Source organism: Myodes glareolus, chromosome 13 (genome assembly GCF_982192425.1).
Source record: "Myodes glareolus chromosome 13, mMyoGla1.1, whole genome shotgun sequence".
NCBI classification, from domain to species: domain Eukaryota; kingdom Metazoa; phylum Chordata; class Mammalia; order Rodentia; family Cricetidae; genus Myodes; species Myodes glareolus.
This window is the reverse complement of record NC_142038.1, coordinates 61,808,021-61,830,215: the sequence shown is the minus strand read 5'-3', so window position 1 is coordinate 61,830,215 and position 22,195 is coordinate 61,808,021. Positions and strand designations below refer to the sequence as shown.

Genomic DNA, 22,195 nt, shown 5'->3' with positions numbered 1-22,195 from the left:
CCTCTCCCCACTCCCCCACAGTACTGTGGGACAATGGTCTTGTACCCTGTAAAGATTTGTCACTTGTATTGGTTTAATAAAACGCTGATTGGCCAGTAGCCAGGCAGGAAGTATAGGTGGGATGACCAGAATAGGAGAATTCTGGAAAAGGAAAGAACTGTTCTTGCCTGGATGCTTTTCTTCATGTTGACATCCAGTTATGCCAGCACCATTTGCTAAAAAAGGCTTTTTTTTCGCATTGTATAATTTTAGCTTCTTTGTCAAAAATCAGGTGTTTGTAGGTATGTGGCTTTATATAAGGGTCTTTGATTCGATTCCATTGGTCCACCTGTCTGTTTTTGTGCCAGTACCAAGCTGTTTTCATTACTATAACTCTGTAGTAGAATTTGAAGTCAGGGATTGTGATCTCTCTGGAACTCCCTTTATTGTACAGGATTGTTTTGGCTATCCTGGGTTTTTTGTTTTTCCATATGAAATTGAGTATTGTTTTTTCTATGTTGACAGAGGTTTCTGTCCTGCCCAATTCCACAGCTGTTCAGTCCCAAAGAAACACACAAAGGCCTACATTAATTATAAACTGGTTGGCCTATTAGCTCAGGCTTCTTATTAATTAATTCTTTTATCTTACATTAACCCATAAGTGACAAATCTTTACAGGGTACAAGACCATTGTTCCACAGCATTTGAAGGTCTGTGAAGAATTGTACTGGGATTTTGATGGGGATTGCATTGAATCTGATACAGCAAGCCAACAGCCAACATGAAACTAGATGGATAGTAGTTAACATCTTAATCAAGTAGGCGTGGCTTTTCTTTAGAGTTCAGAATACTGGGCAAAAGGAGATGTCATCTTCCCAAGGAACAGCCATGATTGTAGAAGTCCCTTGGCAGTCTTTGAAAAGAAGAGCAAGCAAGAGGGAAACAGGCATGGAGGGGGCGGGGCTGGTCACAGGCAGTCCATTCAGTTAAATGGGTGAGACTCCAGACATCCTATCACTAAAACCTTTCCAGATAATTTAAATTCACCACCAGGCTATGAACCAGTGCCTAAGATCAGCATCTTATCTGAGAACACTACTTGTGATAGAGGCCTTTTTTTCCTGTAACATTTGATAAGAATAGTGACAAGCATGCCAGCATTTTTCTGACAAACCTGCCTCCTTATGTGAATCTCAGTGTGTCCCACTATGTTCCATCCTTAAATTGTTTTCTGTCATTATCTCAGTAGAACATTGACATGACATGCCAATTAAAATCACTGTGTTTCCACTCCCTTCGGTCCTTTGGTGAACCTCTCATAGCCACGTGGTTGGTCTATCCCTGGTATAGCCAAGGAGATTTTATTCTTCATTTCTCCACTTTTCTAAAGTGACTGGCGTGTGACCATATAGCAAGCTTGTCACCTATTGTAGTTTCATAGTGCTTAGTGCCTTAGTGCTCTGCCTTTGTGTTCCTGCTTTTCTTTCTTCAGCCTTCTGCCTCACATTCCTCACCACACCAGAGATCTTCACATTAATCTTCTTTTGTTTTTGATTGATCTTACATAAATAATACTTCATTTCTTTTTTATTTTCTGCCAGTCTTTGATTCCTCATTGCTTCACTCTCTTGTTGTTGTCTATCCCAGACCATAAAGGTAATGTATGTGCCTCCTTGCCGACTTACCTAACCTCCTTTGGCCTCCAGTTGTTGCACTATCCCTGGATAACAAATGCTGACATTTTAATTTAATTTTAAGTTCATCTTTAGTACTTACAAAACATGTTAGATATGCAATCTCACTTTAACCTGCTTTTTTTCATTCTGTAGACATTCTGATTCTTACTCATAGTCTTTGGTTTTATTTGCAGTTTAATGGACTTGTCTTTTTTCTGTAACTCTGACTGTAAACTTTGAGGATTAACATCCTTAAACTGTTCTCCAAAATAGTTGTAGCAATACACAAAATATACATCTAGAAAAATATTAAATTATCTATCAATTAAAATAAGAAAAAGATTCTCACTGCCGTGAACTGTATTGAAACTCTTGTCCATTTCAGATATGTCCGTGTGATCTGTGTCTTCCCCTGTGCCCGCTACAGTCCATTCATGTTTCCTCTTTCAGTTTGTTAAAGTCGAAATGTGATGGATGGCTGCCTGGAACCTCATCATCCTTTAAAGTGTGCTCAGACTCTCCAAACAGTGGACAAAACCGGAGGGAGAAGAAGACAGTGGAGTTTCAGTCACATGTGGAGGATGACGTCCAGTGGATATGCCAACAGAAAGACACTTGCAGCCCCCAGAGAGGTGAGTGTAGTGTCTGCAGTAGCAGAAAGAGAAGGATGGTGGAAGGTGGTTGGTGCCTGCAAGCCAGTGGGCAGCAGGTTGTTTCCACTGTGCTGAGCTGGAGGTAGCATTTCAGATAAACATATGCCTGCAAAACTGTGGGTGGCACAGGTACTAGATGTTCAAGTCACATCTGCGTTTATTTCTCTTAGAGTATTGATGGGAGACACTCTGTTCAGTTTGGCCCCTTTTTTAAATTCTGAATTGGACAGTAAGTAAGGTTATAAATTCTAAATGATGTTCTCAAAATGAGTAACAGAATGAAGAGTTGAACCTAAATCTCTCCTGGAAAAGTAAGGTCTCATAATAATGGTTAGTCTTCAATTGACTGGTAATGTGGGGAGGTCATGAGCAACTTTACATTGGAACTAAACATGATCACCCACGTCTGAGAAAATATTGCCTTGCCTTCTTTGAAGTGCTAATAATACTACAAGGAACTCTGAAATGATGAATGAAAGAGGTATTTGCTTCCCAGCCGCTCTGGTGTGACTTCTGGTGCAGTCTATGCCAACAGCCTTAAGGACAAACTTGAAAGGGAATGACCCTCCTTGTGGAGAGATGTGTGGGAAACAGCCTCCTCTGCTCACACCCTACTCATGATTTTTTTCATCCTCCTCTCCTGTGATATTAAGCAGCCAACTGTTCATAATCTCTGCATCAACACACCCTTCTCTGCTTTCCCCACGTGCTGCCAGCTTTGCTGTTTTGGGGGGTTAACTTCCAGTAATCTAAAATATCCCCTTTATCCTCTTCCAGGCAACTGAGAGATGACAATTTTTCCAAACTTCAAAAGGGAAACACCACAATTTCTCTTTAGCATAAGGCAAATAAATATTCTACAGGGTGCCACTGAAGACAGACAACATTGAAGCTTCCTTTTAGGTGCTGCTCACAAGACAAAGATGAAACTGAGAAGACTTACTATCCGAGCTAGCCTCTTACTTTCTCTGGCAGTCGTCTTTCAGCAATGAAAACCTTTACTTTAGTTCCCCTTATTCTTGCCATTGCACTGCAGAGAGAGGTTCTGGGCAGAACTGGTCTAGTGGTTACTCTGCAAGGCTTAACGTAATCTTCTCTTGACATGTCAACGCATGTATGTCGTGTGCCAATGCTAAAATGGCAAAATGAAAAACTGTATAGCAGAACAGCAGAGGAATAACAGCATGTGAGGCTGGGTGAGACTGCTGCAATGTTAGCAGCTCTTGAAGACTGGGACAGCCTAGCTGTGCTGGAACAAACCTCTCCTATTCCCAGCTACAGAAGCCAGAAGCCTGGAAAAGGCTGCTATACCAAAGAAATCAATTTCTAATTTGAAACAAAACCATTTTTGACTACCAGGACTTCAGAACCCATTACTTGTGCTGTATTGTGTGCTGACCTTGCATCACTTTGTGTTGTGCACAGTGAGTCCCAGTAGTGCTGCTAGACAATCGAGCTAACTCAAAGGCAGCTGTTACACATCTGCAGAGATTTCAGGGGCGCTGTCATTCACCCTTTTATTTTCCAGCAGCTCCCCTCATCACTCTTTTCCCTTTTTCTTTAAAGGGCAGGAGGACGTAGTGTGATAGTGAAAATAATATCAAAAATCTCATCTGTTTAAAAGTTTGAAATGTTTTAACATTTTAAAATATAAGAACCATTAAGTTTTTCTACTCATGGAAAAGATTGTCTTGTATTCTTCTTTTCTTTTATGGTCTTCCTGATCACTAAAGACATGAAGTTGCCCCTTGAGCCACTCTGCCACTGTAGAGCTGGTGCATGCAGACTAGAGACAGGGCAGGGTTATTGCCTTGGCCTTTGCTGCAGCATCCAGCCTAATGGGAGAATTAACTTCCCTAGGTGTGCACCATGGGTCTGAATGCCCTGAATATTATGGTGCCAGTGACCCAACACTAACTGCCCAAGTTACACTGCTTGGTTGCACCTCTTTAATTGCTTTCCTCTCATTAGCATGACAGAGTCTTTTGGTATACATTTCTTCTTTATATCTGTGGTTTCTTTTGTTGCTATCATTTAATACAGAAGTGTTATACAGGATATTTACTGCAGGACCATTAATCTTTATTGCCAGTCTCTCACTCCTTCACCTCTCCTGTTCTCCTCAACATTTGGCCAACTTTATGGATGCTAAACATATAAAAGAAACAGAGTCGACTCAAAGAGCAACCTTATAATAACAAAAATGGTTACATTATTATCAAATTAGCCTACAGCTTAAGTTTTCTCTTCCATCATCACTTAGAATGTTATATTTTAGTTGGTTAGAATGAGGAAATGCTACTTTAGATAATCTAAACTTGGGTAAAGAGCTTTTAGAAGGCATGCTCAGGGGGAACACATGCTCTTCCTTCTCCCCATGAGGGAACATTCTAGAACTGCTTCTACCTGAAAAATGACTGATCCTCTGTCACAAAAGCCCTTGGAACTCAGGGCATTTTCCCTGCAATACTGATGAACTAACTAAGACTGAAGCCACTGAGCACAAATTTCAGAATTAAAATGAATTAGACCATGAAGCTTGCACTCTCCTTTTTTAACTCTGCCTGAACATCACTCCAAAGGTCCCTACCATATTTAGGGATACCTTTTGCTCATTTCTGAATCCCTTTATATTTGTGGCAGAACTTCAGTTCAGAGTAATTTCAGCTTAGTTGATACTGTTGGACACACACTGTTATTTTTTTCTTTCATGATGTTTTAGACTAACCTCACATAGGTTAACCACCACTAGTTAAATTCTCTGAGAGGGTCTCAAACACATTTTTTCTGGGAAATGATTATTTTCTACTTAACTGAAGTTAATAATAACCTCTAGTGCTATAAGTGAACCTGTGCTTGTAGTGATGCAAGATGCTTGATGCCCCATGGTGGATAAGCACAGGACACAAAATAATAAGTATGTTGGAAGAATCAAAGTACAGAAGTGGTTTCCATCTAGCCTCTAGGAATCATTTACTTATGTTCTCTTTATTATTACTGCCATCTGTATCTTATGTTTAATACTAAGAAAATAAACTGATTCCTAGAAGTGTAAAATAAAAGATATGCTAAACATTGATGTCTTTCTCAACAGCACACGGAAGACACACCCACTAGAGTGCTATGAATAAACCCAGACAGAAGAGTAAATCATCCTAAAAAAGAAATTCAAGTTTATAACCTATCTTTAAGAGTTAATCTTGCTGTAAATATGGAATAGTGTCACTTAAACCAGAGCATCTACATTGTCTATCCTCTATAATTGAAAGAATTCCTGAAAATATCATCTACTTTATTATGTTTCAGATCTTCTATCACTAGACAATAACATGCACACCTCTATATCTTAGAGCATAGCTCAACATATGATAGGTTCTCATTATATATGTGTCAACTGAATTAACATCAAATATTGATTTTTCTTTTTCTTCCCTTGTTTCATTTTTCTCAAAATAAGGACCTAATCAGTTAGACCTTTTGACCTCAGCACCTGCAGTGATTTAGTGATTTAAGCAAAATATATGCTTACTACTTCAGAGTCCTTATGATGACTGATTGCTAATGTCAAAGAGAAAGACTATAGTGAGGCCTTAAAATAGCAGTGCCTGAAAAGTCAAGAAAACCTTGGTCATTATTTCATTTCCTTTTATTCTAATTGAGGTTTAAGTATATATAATACAGTTGCACAAGTCTTAAATGTAGCTTGATAAGTCTCACAATTCTTTTACACCCATGTAATCACCAGTTCATATGTGGTACATTTACCTGATTACCAAAGTACCCTATACTCTCTGCTAATCAGTTACCTCCCTAGGCCCTTCCCTGGGCTTATGAAGGCTTTCTTCTCATTGTGACTTCTCATGATCCTTCCTGTATATATGCCTCCCAGGCATCTCTCCTCTTTCCAAAGATACCAACACTCATGTGACTCCATTAACCCTTGATGACCTCTTTGAAAGCCTTGTCTCCAAGTACAATAAGTTCTAAAGAGTACTGGGGATTAGGACTGGAATATAGCTAGTCCATAACCAACTTCTTTCTTTCTATAATTTATGGCTTTTATTTTTTTGTTGTTGTTGTTGTTGACAACCTAGGAGTTCCATTCCAATAAATAAATGTTAAAAATTTGTTTTCTTACCTGTTCCAGGTCTCAGAGAAGACAATCATGCACCAACTAAGTATGTTCTTGCTGGTGCTATTTGTAATTGCTTTTTATCAGGTTGGAAAAGTTCCTCCCAAATGGTTGAGAATCTTTCTCATAAATTGGTGTTTGATTTCATCAAATCTATTTTTTCTGCATCAGTTGAAATAAAATTGTTTTAGTTATGTTCATCACTATGACCAAATACCTAAGAAAATCTCTTTGAAAGAGCAGGAATTATATTCTGGCCCACAGTGTCAGAGAGTCCAGTAGGCTACCACCCTTGGGTCGAACATCAAGGCGAGAAGAGTGTTGTGAAGACTGCTTTATTCCTTGAGATGTAGGAAGCATCTCTCCCACCCCCATGACGTTCTTTCTCCGGCTGGTTCCCACCTTCTAATGTTTCTGGAACCTCCAAAGGTAGCATCACTAACTAGAGACCAACCTTTCAATGCAAGAGTGTTTGGGGGAACATTTCCTACCCAAACCATAATAATCATGTTTTTTTTCATTCACCAATTTGATTATTTGCTAACTGAAGTATTTGAGATAAAATGTCATATATCTCAAATGTGGTTGTAATAATTGTTCAGATTTGCTTATCATAACATATCAATGAAAACAGTGATATAGATAAGCCTAGGTAAACATCCTCTCCCAGAAACACTGAAGACCACACAATTAAGAATCCACTTCAAGCTGAGCAGTGGTGGTGCACACCTTTAATACCAGCACTTGGGAGGCAGAGGCAGGCAGATCTCTGTGAGTTTGAGGCCAGCCTGGAGCTACAAAGAAACCCTATCTCAAACAACCAAAAAAAGAAGAAAAAAAATCCAATTCATCAGAACTCTGAAGAAAGGGAAGCTTTACAGAAACACAATAGGATAACTTTGTGGATTCTCAGTATTGATGACCCCTGCCCTAGGATGGCATCAGTCCTGAGATGTCAGCCCAAGCACAGATGAAACCTTGATCTCTGTGAAAGCAGAATCCTGGGGTCAGATACCAGGGCTCTGTTATAACTTGTCTCAAGACACAGGTTCTGCTTTGTATTCTTCCTAATGCTCAACTTTCATAGGTTATTCTGTGAAAACTTTGAAAGCCAAATGAACATGCTGCTGCCTCCTAAGAAAGTAATATTGAGACAAAATACACAGTAAAGGCCAAGACGCTACAAGACCTAGATGAACACACAAATTACCATACTCTAGCAATTATTGTTTTTTTAAAACATTCATGAAGAAGCCAGAACCATATATAGCTTCACAAGGGAATTTCACCAAATCTTTAAAAAAAAAACAGCAAATGGCTGGGTGGTGGTGCAAGCCAGGCGGTGGTAGGCACATCTTTAATCCCAGCACTCAGGAAGCAGAGGCAGGAGGATCTCTGTGAGTTTGAAGCCATTCTGGTCTACAAAGCAAATTCCAGAACAGCCAGAGCTGTAACACAGAGAAACACTTGCTCAAAAAAATAAAAAAATAAAAAAGTGAGGCAAATGCTACTCACAACCTTCTGTAAAATAGAATAGGAAGGTACACATCTTAACTTACTTTAAGAGTCCCCAGTGCTGAAACCAGGCAACAACAAAACAAACTGTAGCCTAATATCTATTATAAATATGCATGAAATAGCCTCTACAAAACCGTAGCAAGCTGAATGTAGTAGCATATTAAGAAGATGATAAATCATGACCAAGTGGGATTTAGCTCAGGAATGCAACGGTGATTCGACTCAGAAAAATCAGTCAATGTAATGCACTACATTAGCAGAATGAAGGCAAACCCACATGGTCATTTCAGTTGACGGGGGGAAAACACATTTAACACAGATCTTTTGTGGGAGATTTCCTAAGCAATTAGAGGAACTTATGTGTAAAACCTACAGAGAGTATCATATTCAGCTGTAAGATTGACCCTCACACACACAATTTTGAAAACAAGGCAAGGGGTTTGAACTCCAGGGCACTCTAACCCATGTTGGAATGCAGCTGTGCCTTTTGTCTACATACCACCCTGGCTGCTTTTCTTTACCATCGTGGAGTTGAGCATAGTGACTAGTAGTCTGGCACACAAAACCTAACATGTTTGTTGACCCCGCCACAGTGCTAGATAAGAAAGAGGTAAACTAGGCTGTGGAACAGAAACATGGAACATTTTTATAGGACAGGCTGTGGTTGGTGCATGTAACATCCTGTATTTTTTTAACCTTGCCATACTGAAGCATAAAGAAACTGAGGAATGTAGTGTGACTTGCTGCTGGGAAGAAAGAAACAGTGCATTTCAGCAAATAATTGGTATCTTCTGACATAGTCCTATTTTTCATAATCACTCCAAACCAGAACTACTCCAGTATCCCCCACAGCAATAGTGCATGACACAGAAGAGGACGCAGCAAAGTGAGCAAACCGTGTATACACAATCATCAACAGAAATAAAAACTTATTTAGTTTTTAAGAATCAAGAGCACCAATGCTAAAGAACTTTTTTTTTCTAATTGACAGAATATAATTAACATTTTAAGCCAAATACATATTAAAGCTGTAGAGAACAGAAAGGAAACAATATTCAAAATAGTGCTTGACTCTGAGGAACAAAGACATCATGGCTGGGGACAGAAACAGGAGGTGTCCTAACCACCAGTGCTGTCACTGGATCTGGGGAAAGGTTATGCCAGCATTTGTGTGTGTGTGTGTGTGTGTGTGTGTGTGTGTGTGTGTGTGTGTGTGTAATGGGTTCCTCAACCTAAACTGAACAAATGATGCAATTCAGCTGTTTTTATCAAAGAGCCCAGAAGCAGAAGTTCTTAATCTTTGAACACCATGAAAAGTTATCAAAAATGTTGATTATAATGGGCTTTTTTTCTTTGGGGCCACCAACCCGCTCACATATCACGACAGACACTTATTATTAGTTTTGAATGCTCGTCCTACCTTAGGCACATTTCTAGCTAGCTCTTTTAATTTTAATTAACCTGTTTCTCTTTATCTACCTTTTGCTCAGGGGTTTTTACCTTCTCTTACTTTCTGTCTCTGTGGCTGCTTGGCTCTGGCCCTGGGCGTTTCCCTCATTCTCTCCTCTCTTCTTCCTCACAAGCATAGATTTCTCCTACTCATTCTCTCTGCCTAGCTATTGGCCATTCAGCTTTTTATTAGAACAATCAGGTGCTTTAGGCAGGCAAGGTGAAACAGATGCAGCACATGTTTTCATAACTAAACACACATTCTTACCTCATGAAACAAGTGCAGCACAAACAAACATCACACACCTTTACACAGTTAAAGGAATATCCTGCACCATAAAAAATGGAACACATCTTTGCCTAGTTAAAATAATATTCCACAGCAGTTGACTAATGGATGGGCAGATAAATACAGCTACATATAAAGAGGAAATGGCCCCATTCATCTTTATAAGCAAAAATTATAGGTATGTTCACACATGAATTAACATAGGCATTTATATAAAAATTTGATTAACCTATTGGATAGCATTCTTCCTAGAACTTAGATTTTTTATAACATATAACATCTTTGTATTTGTGTTTGTAATTATATAGGGTTATATATTTCTGTGAATAAATGAAGATACAATATTGCTGATTTAATATTAAATCAGAATTTATCAAAGGAACAAATATAGTTAAAATCTAACATGTGGCTTTTGAAAACTTTTAAAAAGTTTTGAGAATTAAAAAAGAAACGAGAAGAAACTTGACCTATACCTGAGAGGCAACATTCTTGATTGACCTTTTTGGGATCCATACCCTTCAGAATTTGATGGAATCTGTGGTCCTTCTCCCCACATGTTATGCAAGTTTTTCCAAAAACATCCGAACGTCCCTGATGTGCATTCTAGAAGTGGGGACATCACCTAGATCCTCTGAAAGTCCCTTCCTTCAGTTTCATTAGATATCACTTGTCAGAACTGAATTTAATAGAAGTATCAAAACAAAAAAGTCTAGTGTTGTGTTCCAAGATAGTGACTAAAGAATAATTTTAATCTTTTCCTACCAGAAACATCCTCTTCCCTCCCTGCTCACCGACAAACCCCTTATTTTTGCCTCGACTTGTTGTCTCTACTTGTTACCTATCTTCATCCCCTGCCTCCATTCTGTCTTAAATTGTCTGTAATATTAAATTCTCTAGTTTTTACTATTTCTGTCCTTGAGTCTACCACTAGGTTCATCTCTCCGGACCAGTTAGGCATGGTGTTGTTGGTGCTGGTTTTCCTGTTCAAACTATCTAACAGGGTGACTAGATATCTGTCTGGCAGGCCCGAGTGCATTTAATCCAGTGTCACCCTCATAGCTGTGCAGTGCTGGGCATGCGCTTGAACTCCACCTCCAGTTCCATAAGATGGGGAACAGAAAAGAACCTGAGGCTCTTAACACAACTGATAACTTAAAATACTTATTAGAAAGTTATCAAGGTTTAGTCATTTTTTAATAAATATTTATTGTTGTGATAAGACACCATGACCACAGCAACTCTTATAAAAAAAAGCATTTAATTGGGGTGACTCCCTTATAGTTCAGAGGTTCAGCCCATTATCATCATGACAGGGAGCATGGCGACATGCAGGTAGAAGTGCTGGAGCTAAAAGTGCTACATCTTGACCAGAAGTCAGCAGGAAGTCAACTGACTGTCACACTGTGAGAAGCTTGAGCAAATAGACCTTCAAGCCCACCCCCACAGTAACACACTTACATTAACAAGGCCACACCTCCTAATAGTGCCTCTTCCTTTGGTAGCCATTTTCTTTCAAACCACCACATCATTCTTTCCTACAAGAAAGAGTAGATCTTCCCAAATAAGCTTTTAATGAATATTGGGCCGCAGTTTCCCAGAAACCAACAGAAATTATGACAGAATCCTCAGAGTTCTCCAAAATAAAGACAAAGATATTTCATGTTGTTGAAAGATAATATATATAAAATAAAAACCAAAAAGAAAAACTTAAGTCGGGTTTATAGAGGCCCACAGAGACTGGAACAACAATCATGGGATCTACATGGGTCTGTGCTAGGTCCTGTGCATCTATGTTATAGTTGTTAACTTGATATTTTGTGGGACCCCCTAACAGTGGGAGTGGAGGTGTCTCTGAATCTTTCATCAGCTTTTGAGACACTTTTCCTCCTACTGAATTGCCTCAGATAGCCTTGATCTGAGGGCTTGTGCCTAGTCTGATCTGATCTTGTTATGTTCAGTCAACATCCCTGGGAGGCCTGCTCTTTTCTGAGGGGAAATGGAGGAGAGATGGATTTGCTGAAGAGGGGAGGTGGATTGAGGAGAAATGGGAGAAATGAAGGGGGGAAACTGCAGCCAGAATATATTAAGAACAAAAATATAAAATAGGTAGATAGATAGATGATGGATGGATAGATAGGATAGATGGATAGATAGATAGATAGATAGATAGATAGATAGATAGATAGATAGATAGATAGATAAGGTAGGAAGGTAGAACCAAAAGGAAAAATACCTCCTTTCAGTACTATCATCATTTTATTTAACATCAGGAAGTGAAAAGTAATGAATCAACTAATCAACACTTCTTAGAAGGGAATGGAGGCCAAATCAGCCCATGCTGTAGGAAGATACATTATTGCTTAGGAATATGCTAGGACCCTAAATGAAGATACGTTACTCAGGTCTTTCACATAATACTTGTTGTAGTCCAAATCAGACTTCTTTAAAAGAAATGAGATATTTATGTCTAATCTTAAATGTTTTTAAAGAGACTCCTTCAACTTGAAAGGTCTAGAGATGCAAGGTGCTATGATTTTCTACTTTGTTTGCAAAAACGTTTTTGTTAATAATGTTACAGGGAACAGGTTGAAACAACTTACCTTCTTAGACATCTCCACAGTAAAGTGAAATCATGAGAAATATGATGGGTAAATATGTCAAAAAACAAAATAACTTCTCTGTCACTGTACAGATAAGTGGGTTTTGTTTGTTTTTAAGTGAGGCAGTGTAAATCATTGATATGTATGAAAACAAACAACACAAGGAATTTTTCATCTGTCACTGTTCCTTTTCAGGAAGAAAAACCAGTTATCCATTGAGGTTTTGGGGTGCCCCAAATGGTCTACTTTGTTACTTGAAGTTAACTTTTTATTTCTTTTATTGAGTACTCAAATTATTTCCTTTATTGTTTATACAGAGACAGTGACAGCAGTTAGAAAAGATGCATCCACATCTCCTATGGCAACAAGAAGCCCTAAGGACCCCATGACCCCAGCCTCATCATCATCCCAGCACACCACCTCACGGTGAGCCTGGGAGACCCTTGACTTAGTGTTCTCCTTGGGAGAGTGTTTATAAGACTGAAGAAAATTGGACAGTTTTAGTGCTCTTACTTTAGACGCACCAATTCTGAAGCTATTGGTTTGCCAAATTCATTGCAGAATTCTTTTCTCCATATTTGCACTTTCTGAAATGATCATGATAGTTGGCAAAGATTTCCATAGAAACCCAAAGTATCCTGTCCACAGAAACCGCTTAGCAGCAGGTCCTTCTCAGCTGATCATGGAAAGTAATATATTTGGTCTGCAACTTATAGACGAAGAATGCGCTTTTCTTTCCTGGCCATCAAGACTCAAATAATCACATAGAAACTGTATTAATTACAACACTGTTTTGCTAATGGCTCAGGCATATTTCTAGCTATCTCTTACATCTTAAATTCAACTATTTCTATCAGTCTATGTATTGCCACGTGGCCATGGCGTTACCTCATTTTCTACATGTCTTGTTTCCTTGGTGGCTGGCTAGTGACTGACTCTGCTTTTCTTCTGCCCAGAATTCTCCTAACCTGGTGGTTACCCCACCTGTACTTATTGTCTGACTACTGGCCAATCAACATTTTATTAAACCGATATGAGTGACAAATCTTTACAGTGTACAAGCGCATTCTCCCACAGCAACAACTTAAAGTGATTAAATTCTACAAATCACAGTGGATTTGTGGTTTGCTAAAGGTATATTTATGTTCATTTATACCAGAGACTTTAGAAGAGCTAATCATTTGATCAGCCATTTCTGTAGTTAGAGAATGAAATATATTATTTAAAACTTCTTACATCAATATAGCAACTCACATATTAACATATTATACAAGTATTTTTTATATATATATACACACACACACACATACACACATATGTGCATTAGTTTCAAAAGGACTTTGTTTATGTTTCCTTGGGGATAAGGTTAGTTTGGGGCACTTAAATACCTCATATTATCACATGAATATATATTTTAAGATTTAATTTGTAGTTTAATTGCCTAAATTGTTAATATCAAGGCTGTTGATTTCAAAGGTATACTCTAAAATATATTTTTTGGTTTATGGTTTGAGAAATGAGTTTTAACTCTTCGTTGAAAAGCAGTATTTGTTCTAACTGTGGCTCTTACTGGCATGCAATGAATTCTGAAGGCAGAAAGATAAACACACAAAAAAAACCTGGAAAGTGAATGCTGCAGAGGATAGTAAGTTAGGCTGCTGTCTTGAGTACTGTGTACCCAGAACTGTGCCAAGCTCCTTGACTTGTAATCTAATTTAGTTTTCACACCCTGTAGAGCTAGGACTACACTTATCCCATTTTAAAATTGGGAAACCATGAGTTAGAGAGATTGAGTACATTTTCTAAGACCTTCCTTATTTTGTTTTTTTTTAACTTATTTATTAAAAATTTCCACCATCTCCTCCCCACCTTTCTTCTCCCTCCCCTCCCTCTCCAGTCCTAAGAGCAGTCAGGGTTCCCTGCCCTGTGGGAAGTCCAAGGTCCTCCCCCCTCCATCCAGGTCTAGGAAGGTGAGCATTCAAACAAACCAGGCTCTCACAAAACCAGTCCATACAGTAGAATCAAAACAGTAGAATCAAAACCCAGTGCCATTGTCCTTGGCTTCTCAGTCAGTCTTCATTGACAGCCACTTACAGAGAGTCTGGTTTGATCACATGCTCCATCAGTCCCAGTCCAGCTGGCCTTGGTGAGCTCCCATTAGATCAGTCCCACTGTCTCAGTGGGTGGGTGCACCCTTCGCGGTCCTGACTTCCTTGCTCATGTTCTCCCTCCTTCTGCTCCTCATTTGGACCTTGGGAGCTCAGTCTAGTGCTCCAATGTTGGTCTCTGTCTCTATCTCCATCCATCGCCAGGTGAAGGTTCTATGGTGATATGCAAGATATTCATCAGTGTGGCTATGGGAGAAGGCCAGTTCAGGCACCCTCTCCTCTGCTGCCCAAGGAACAGTCTGGGGACCTCTCCTTGGATCTGGGAACCCCTCTAGAATCAAGTCTCTTGCAAACCCTAAAATGGCTCCCTTAATTAAGATATTTACTTCCCTGCTCCCATATCCACTCTTCCTTCATCCCACCCATCCCATTCCCCCAAGCTCTCCCGAATTCTCCCCTTTTCCCTTCTCTCTACCCATCTCCCCTTAGACCCCACCACCCCACCATCCCACCCTCCATGCACCCAACTTTTGCCTGGCAATCTTGTCTACTTCCAATATCCAGGAGGGTAACATTATGATTTTCTTTGGGTTCACCTTCTTATTTAGCGTCTCTAGGATCACTAATTATAGGCTCAATGTCCTTTAATTATGGCTAGAATCCACTTATGAGTGAGTACATATCACATTCCTCTTTTTGGGTCTGGGTTACCTCACTCAATAAAGCATTTTCTATTTCCACCCATTTGCATGCAAAATTCAAGATATCATTGTTTTTTACCGCGGAGTAAAACTCCAATGTCTATATGTTTCACACCTTCTTTAACCATTTTTCTATTGAGGGGCACCTAGGTTGTTTCCAGGTTCTGGCTATTACAAATAGTGCTGCTATGAACACAGTTGAACAAATGCTTTTGTAGTATGATTGGACATCTCTTGGGTATATTCCCAAGAGTGGAATTGCTGAGTCCTGAGGTAGGTTGACTCCCAGTTTCCTGAGAAACCGCCACACTGATTTCCAAAGTGGCTGCACAAGTTTGCATTCCCACCAACAATGGATGAGTGTTCCCCTCACTCCACATCCTCTCCAGCTTAGGCTGTCATTGGTGTTTTTGAGTTTAGCTGTTCTGACAGGTGTAAGATGGTATCTCAAAGTTGTTTTGATTTGCATTTCCCTGATTGCTAAGGAGGTTGAGCATGACCTTAAGTGTCTTTTGGTCATTTGAATTTCTTCTGTTGAGAATTCTCTTTTCAGTTCAGTACCCCATTTTTAATTGGGTCAATTAGAGTTTTAGTGTATAGTTTCTTGAGTTCTTTATATATTTTGGAGATCAGACCTTTTTCTGATGAGGGATTGGTAACGATCTTCTCCCAATCAGTAGGCTGCCTTTTTGTCTTAATGACAGTGTCCTTTGCTTTACAGAAGTTTCTCAGTTTCAGGAGGTCCCATTTATTCGTTGTTGCTCTTATTGTCTGTGCTACTGGAGTTCTACCTAGGAAGTGGTCTCCTGTGCCCATGTGTTGTAGACTACTTCCCACTTTCTCTTCTATCAGGTTCAATGTGGTCAGATTAATATTGAGGTCTTCAATCCATTTGGACTTGAGTTTTATGCATGGTGATAGATATGGATCTATTTTCATTCTTCTACAGGTTGACATCCAGTTATGCCATCACCATTTGTTAAAGATGCTTTCTTTCTTCCATTGTATAATTTTTGCTCCTTTGTCGAAAATCAGGTGTTCATCGATTTGTGGATTAATATCTGGGTCTTCGATTCAATTCCATTGGTCAACATCTCTGCTTTTGTGCCAATATCAAGAAGAGACACCATGACCCAGTAACTCTTATAAAAAAAACATTTAATTGGAGTGGCTCACTTACAGTTTCAGAGGTTCAATCCATTATCATCATGACAGGGAGTATGGGGGCATACATGCAGATGTGATGCTGGAACTGAGAGTGCTACATCTTGTATGGAACAGGAAGTCAACTAACATCTCCTGAGAAAAGCTTGAGCAAAAGAGACTTCAAAGCTCACCCCTACAGTGATACACTTCCTCCAACACGGGCACACCTTCTAATAACGCTGCTCCCTTTGGAGACCACTTTCTTTCAAACAGTCACAGACCTTTAGCTAATAAAAGACTCCAATTTTTCAATATTTCAGACTCCAAAGCATGTAATGGCCAACATCACCAGTCCCCCAGCCCACTGCAAGGGTGACATAATCACAGTAATTAGTCAGTTTGTCCATTTTTCTCGGCTGACCCTCTCTCTTTTAGTGCTGGAATTTGTGGGATTTTCTAAGAAAACAAATGAGTTATGATTCTGAAGAGTGGAGAGAGCTCCCTTTGTTCTCTACCACTTCACATTGTGCTTGGAAGCTTGTACTCAGAAGCTTTCCATCCAACCCATATGGACTGGCCCAGCTGGGTTAGAAATGGCTAATAGACTAGATTTTCAATCTCAGTGAATTTTCTTACTGTTAATATTTAAATGGCATTTTTTTGGTTGGTTAGTTGGAACTAGGCCTCATACTCGGGGCTGTGTATGTGGTAGGCAAACAGTCCACCCCTAAGCTACACTACAGCACTAGGTTGTGATCTCTAACACAACTTTAATGTGTATGTAAAGGCTGATTTCAATTTAGAGGGAAGCATGGAAAGTAGGAATAGAATGTTTCCCTGTAAAGGTTTTATAAAACATTCTCAGCATAAATATTCTGAATGACCATAAATTTTCTGAATATCAGCATGGTACAGCAAAATGATTATTCATCTACTGGTCCTTAATACTGCTGATGAGCTAAATATAGATTCTTAGGAGCTTCGTAAATAGTAAGCATTTGACTGACTAAAAGAATATGTAACACACCTGATCCTATCTTTAGAGGAGTGCACAATGGCATATCATCAGTGTATCATACAAAGTGCAGAGTTGAAGATGATTCAGTCCTATGGAAATCGGGTATCAGGACAGCACGGTTGTTCTTCTCTGTCCTTAGAGTCCAGAGTATTTGCATCATTCACATTTCAAAGTGTACACTAGTCATTTTTATACACTTTTTCATTATACAAATTCTGACTCTTTCTTTGAAGAGAATACATTTTAAGCCTTACACACCCTAAATTCCAAGAATGTTTAAGGTTTATGAAAGGCTTGCAAAAGATGGTGGCATATTTCAGTGCTGGGAGAGATGTTTTTCCTTTGTTCTTGGAAAACACCTAAAGTATCCATATCATTCCATGTACAGGCAAAGAAAATAGTCATGGCAGTCATCTTTCCCTTCATGGTCTAGGTTTTTAATTGTTCTCTGCTGGCTGTCAATATAATGTGAAATTTCCATTTCCCGTTTAAGATGGGAAAAGTTTGTGGCTGAAAATGTTAACATTTGCATTTTTATTTGTTGATTTATTTAAAGGACAGCCTCTCCTACAGCAATCCATCACTTGGTGACACCCAAGATATGAATAATGTATTGTAGACTTGCGGTTACAATGTGTAATAAGTGCTTGAGACAGTAAAAGAATGTCAACTATGTTGCAAATGTAATATTTATCAACTCATAAAGTTTATTGCTTTTGAGGTTCAATAATACTGACCATAGGACATTAATATCACTTATCTTGATTTTAACTGGGCAAGTATGTATGTAGAAATATTCATCTATTTCATACTAACAAAATAAACATGTAATTTACCGCACAAGCAGAAAGCATTATAGCCTTCTGTGCTGGAAACAATGGTGCTTCTTTCTCTCCATTTTACCTGTGACTCCAGTGCTAGTTGCGTACCCCTAAGCTCTCAGGGATGGCAAGGACAGTGGTCCAAGAGGCTGTGTTCTTAAACAAAATGATACTGTTCACTTCTGCTTAGTAAGAACAAGTGATCCTGCACAGACCAGTCTACCTGGAGGGGCTTTGTTCCTTCTCATTGTGAGCCCCTTGTGGATATGTGAGCCACTTTAGCTCTGTAGAAAATCTGTGGATGTTCTCTGTTGCTCTGAAACTGAATCTTTGATTCTGTTTTATCTATCATGAAGTCAGAGGTGGGCAGTTTACCCTTTACTTCTCAAACAAATCATTAGGAACACAAATATTGTTTTTTACATGCCACAAATATGCCCTTCCCAAGCTGGGTACATCCACTGCCAACATAAAAGAAAAGAGAAGTTTCTAAGCACAAAAGCCAAAGAAGTTGTATTTCTTAACCAACAGCTGTAATTGTGTGCACTTCATTAAAGTGCAGAATTATGTGTTTCCTCACTGTAAATAACCTTTCTGATTATACTTGATGTATGCAATTTAATCACAAAGTATACTTACATTAAGCAGATACTTGCAGTAATGTAGCTTTGGATTTCAAGTCTTTTATCTTAAACCATACTAGGAAATAAGTTTTTATACAGCTGTGTGTCCTTTCGTGTCATACGGTGCATTTCCTACTAAAATGAGGTAAGCACCTTCTGTGCTCCTTCATAGCAGCAGAAATGTCACTTTTTGAAATACTCATGGAGTTTCTATTTCTCAGTACTGTGACAGCAAATGATAATAAACAGAGACTAACTCCAGACCCATGGCCGCAGGATTAATCCATGGTCTCAGAAGTGCAAGGTCACTGAGCCCCTTCTCTGCTCCTCCGTGACTCATTAAATATCGGGGCACTTGCTCTTGCATATCTGTTTTCTTATGACATACAAAGAGAGAAAAGCAAGAAAATTTGTGCACCTAGAGCTAGATTTATCTATTTCTAAAAAGTACTGTTTGTCTTTATATCTTTTGACTTAATTATTTTCAGGAAGATTTTGAGTTTTTATTTATTAATATTTTTACATTCTTACTGCAGTTTCCCCTCCCTCCTCTTCTCCTACCACCCCCAATACCTACCTTTTGCTCTCCCATCCACTCCTCCTTTTCTATTTAGAAAAGGGAAGACCTCCCATGGATAACAGCAAAACATGGCATATCAAGTTATAGTAAGACTAAACATCTCCCCTTGTATTAAGGGTGGGCAAGGCGACCCAGTAGGAGGAATAGGGTCCCAAAAGTGAGCCACAGAGTCAGAGACAGCCCCTGCTCCTGCTAAACTACAACTGTCACACATATGCAGAGTGCCTAGGTCCGTCTCATGCAGGCTCCCTGGTTGTCAGTTCAGTCTCTGAACCCCTATGAGCCCAGGTTAGTTGATTCTGTGAGTTTTCTTTTGGTGTCCTTGACCCATCTGGATCCTACAATCCTCCTCCCTCTCTCAGCAACATTCTCCAAGCTCCACATGTTTAACTGTGTCTTTTTATCTGTTTCCATCAGTTGCTGGATGAACCTCTCTGATGACTTGACTATTGGACTAGGCATCCATCTATGAGTATAGCAGAGTATCATTAGGCATCGTAACATTGTCTTTTTTTGCCAGTCATGTTTGGTTCTATCTTAGTCTTGGTGCGCCAGGCAATATCAGGGGTGGGCACTCTCATGGCATGGGTCTGAGGCTGGGCCAGTCATTGGTTGGCCACTCCCACAATCTCTGCCCCATCCTTACCCCAGTATATTCTGTAGTCAGTACAGACTGTAAGTCTAAGGCTGTGTGACTGAGTTGATGTCTCATTTCTCCACTGAAAGTCTTGTCTGGCCACAGGAGATGTCCAGTTCAGGCTATGTGTCCCCTATTTCTAGGAGTCTTAACTGGGGTCACCCTTGTAGATTGCTGGCAGGTTCCCTTGTACCAGGTTTCTACCTCATCCTACAATTCCCCCCACCTTTTTTCAGCCATCTCTTTTAGTACTCTTCCCCTCTATGCCCTCCACATGATTCCTCATGTTCCCATCCCCACCCCTGTCAGTCCATCCAAGAAATCTATTATTTCCCCTTCCCAGGGAAATCCAAGTGTCATTCCACCCCCTTGGATCCTCCTTGTTACCTAGCCTTTTTGGGTCTGTGGATTGTAGCATGGTTGGTTATCCTTTACTTTACAGCTAATACCCACTTATGAGTGAGTACACACCATGTTTGTCTTTCTTGATCTGGGTTGCCTCACTCGGGATGATTTTTTTCTAGTTTCATCAACTGGACTACAAATTTCATGATGTCATTGTTTTTACCTGGTGAGTAATACTCCGGTGTGTAAATGTACCACATTTCCTTTATCCATTCTTTGGTTGACAGACATATATGTTGTTTCCAGATTCTTGCTATTATGAATAATGCTGCTATGAACATAGTTGATCAAATGTCCTTGTAGTATAATTGAGCATCCTTTGGGTATATGCCTAAGGGTATTGCTGGGTCTTGAAGTAGATCAATTCCCAATTGAGCAACTGCCTTATTGATTTCCTTAATGGATACAAGTTAACACTCCCAACAATAATGAAGGAGTATTCCCCTTGTTCCACATCCTCTGCAATGTGAGCTGTCACTCGTGGTTTTGATCTTAGCCATTCTGACAAGTGTAAAATGGAATCTCAGAGTTGTTTGATTTTTATTTCCATGATGGCTAAGGATGTTGAATATTTCTTTAAGTGTTTCTCAGTCATTTGAGATTCTTCTGTTGAGAATTCTCTGTTTAGATCTGTACCCCATTTTTAATTGGATTATTTGAGTTTTTTTGATGTCAAGTTTCTTGAGTTATTTATATATTTTGGATATTAGCCCTCTTTCAGATATGGGGTGAGTGAAGAACTTTGCCCATTCTGTAAGCTGCCATTCTGTCCTATTGTCCAAAGCTACAGAGATACCTGTCTCAAAACACCAAAAAAGAAAAAGAAAGAAAAGAAAAAGAAAAAAAAAAGGTGTACACCACCACTGTTTAGCTCTCTTGCAGCTTTTAATATTCTTTCTTTATTTAGTGCTTTATTATGTGGTGGGGTGGTACAGGAGAATTGTCTGTAATCTGTCAATCATATTTTAAATAAATGCTGATTGGCCAGGCAGGAAGTATAGGCGGGAAAACCCGGCAGGAAGTAGAGGTGATACAATGAGAACAGGAGAATAATAGGAAAAGAAGAAGGAACAGAGTCCCAGATCAAAGGCCCAGAAAATCCCCCCACTGTAACATGACAGGACAGCTTGTTGGGGTATCTGTCCTGCCCAGTACCCCACAGCCGGCAAGCCACAAAGAAAATCACACACAGGACTCCATAAGATTATAAACTGATTGGCCCATTAGCTCGGACTTTTTGTTTACTCTTATAGCTTATATTAACCCATTATTCTCATCTATGTTAGCCACGTGGCTCAGTACCTTTTCAAGCGGGGCAGGTTACATCTTGCTTCTCTGTGGTCTGGGTAGGAATGGTGGAGGGAGCTTCTTGCTTCCCAGAATTCTCCTGTTTGAACGGTTTTATTAGTTTTCTTCACCTGTTTGTGTTTTCCTGCATTTCTTTAAGGAATTTGTCATTTCTTCTTTAAGGTCCTCTAGAATCTTCATAAGATTTGATTTAAGGTCATTTTCTTGTGCTCCACCGTGTTAGACTAGCCAGAACTTGCAGTAGTAGGATAGCTGGATTCTGGCCATGCCATATTGACCTGGGTATTGTTAATTGTGTTCTTATGGTGGCCTCTCAGTTTGGGGTTATTATCAGTTTAAGGGCTGATTTCTGAGTTTATCTTTGTTAGTTGGATGTTTCTTTGTTGCTTTCCCGTCCCCTTGTTTTCTGTTTCCTCTCTAGTTTTCTGACCTGAGTGGCCTGTGGTTCTGTTGACCAACAAGTCTTCAGGTTCAGTAATGTGTCTATGCTGAAATTGATGGTCTACTTGGCCTCTGAAGTTTTGGGTGCTTGCTTTGCTTCTGAGGTTCTGG

At 39.5% G+C, this 22,195-nt stretch overlaps 1 protein-coding gene across 4 annotated transcripts in view; it reads left to right on the top strand.

Annotated features, from left to right (window-relative positions):
• Kiaa1328 (KIAA1328 ortholog) overlaps positions 1–22,195 on the top strand; it is a 300,949-nt gene that overhangs the window by 247,524 nt on the left and 31,230 nt on the right. For all 4 annotated transcript variants that reach the window (XM_048442598.3, XM_048442599.3, XM_085700040.2 and 1 more), the window contains 2 exons: positions 2,106–2,287; positions 12,614–12,722. In XM_048442598.3, the coding sequence (XP_048298555.3) occupies positions 2,106–2,287; positions 12,614–12,722 (291 nt within the window). The remainder of the gene's footprint in view (positions 1–2,105; positions 2,288–12,613; positions 12,723–22,195) is intronic.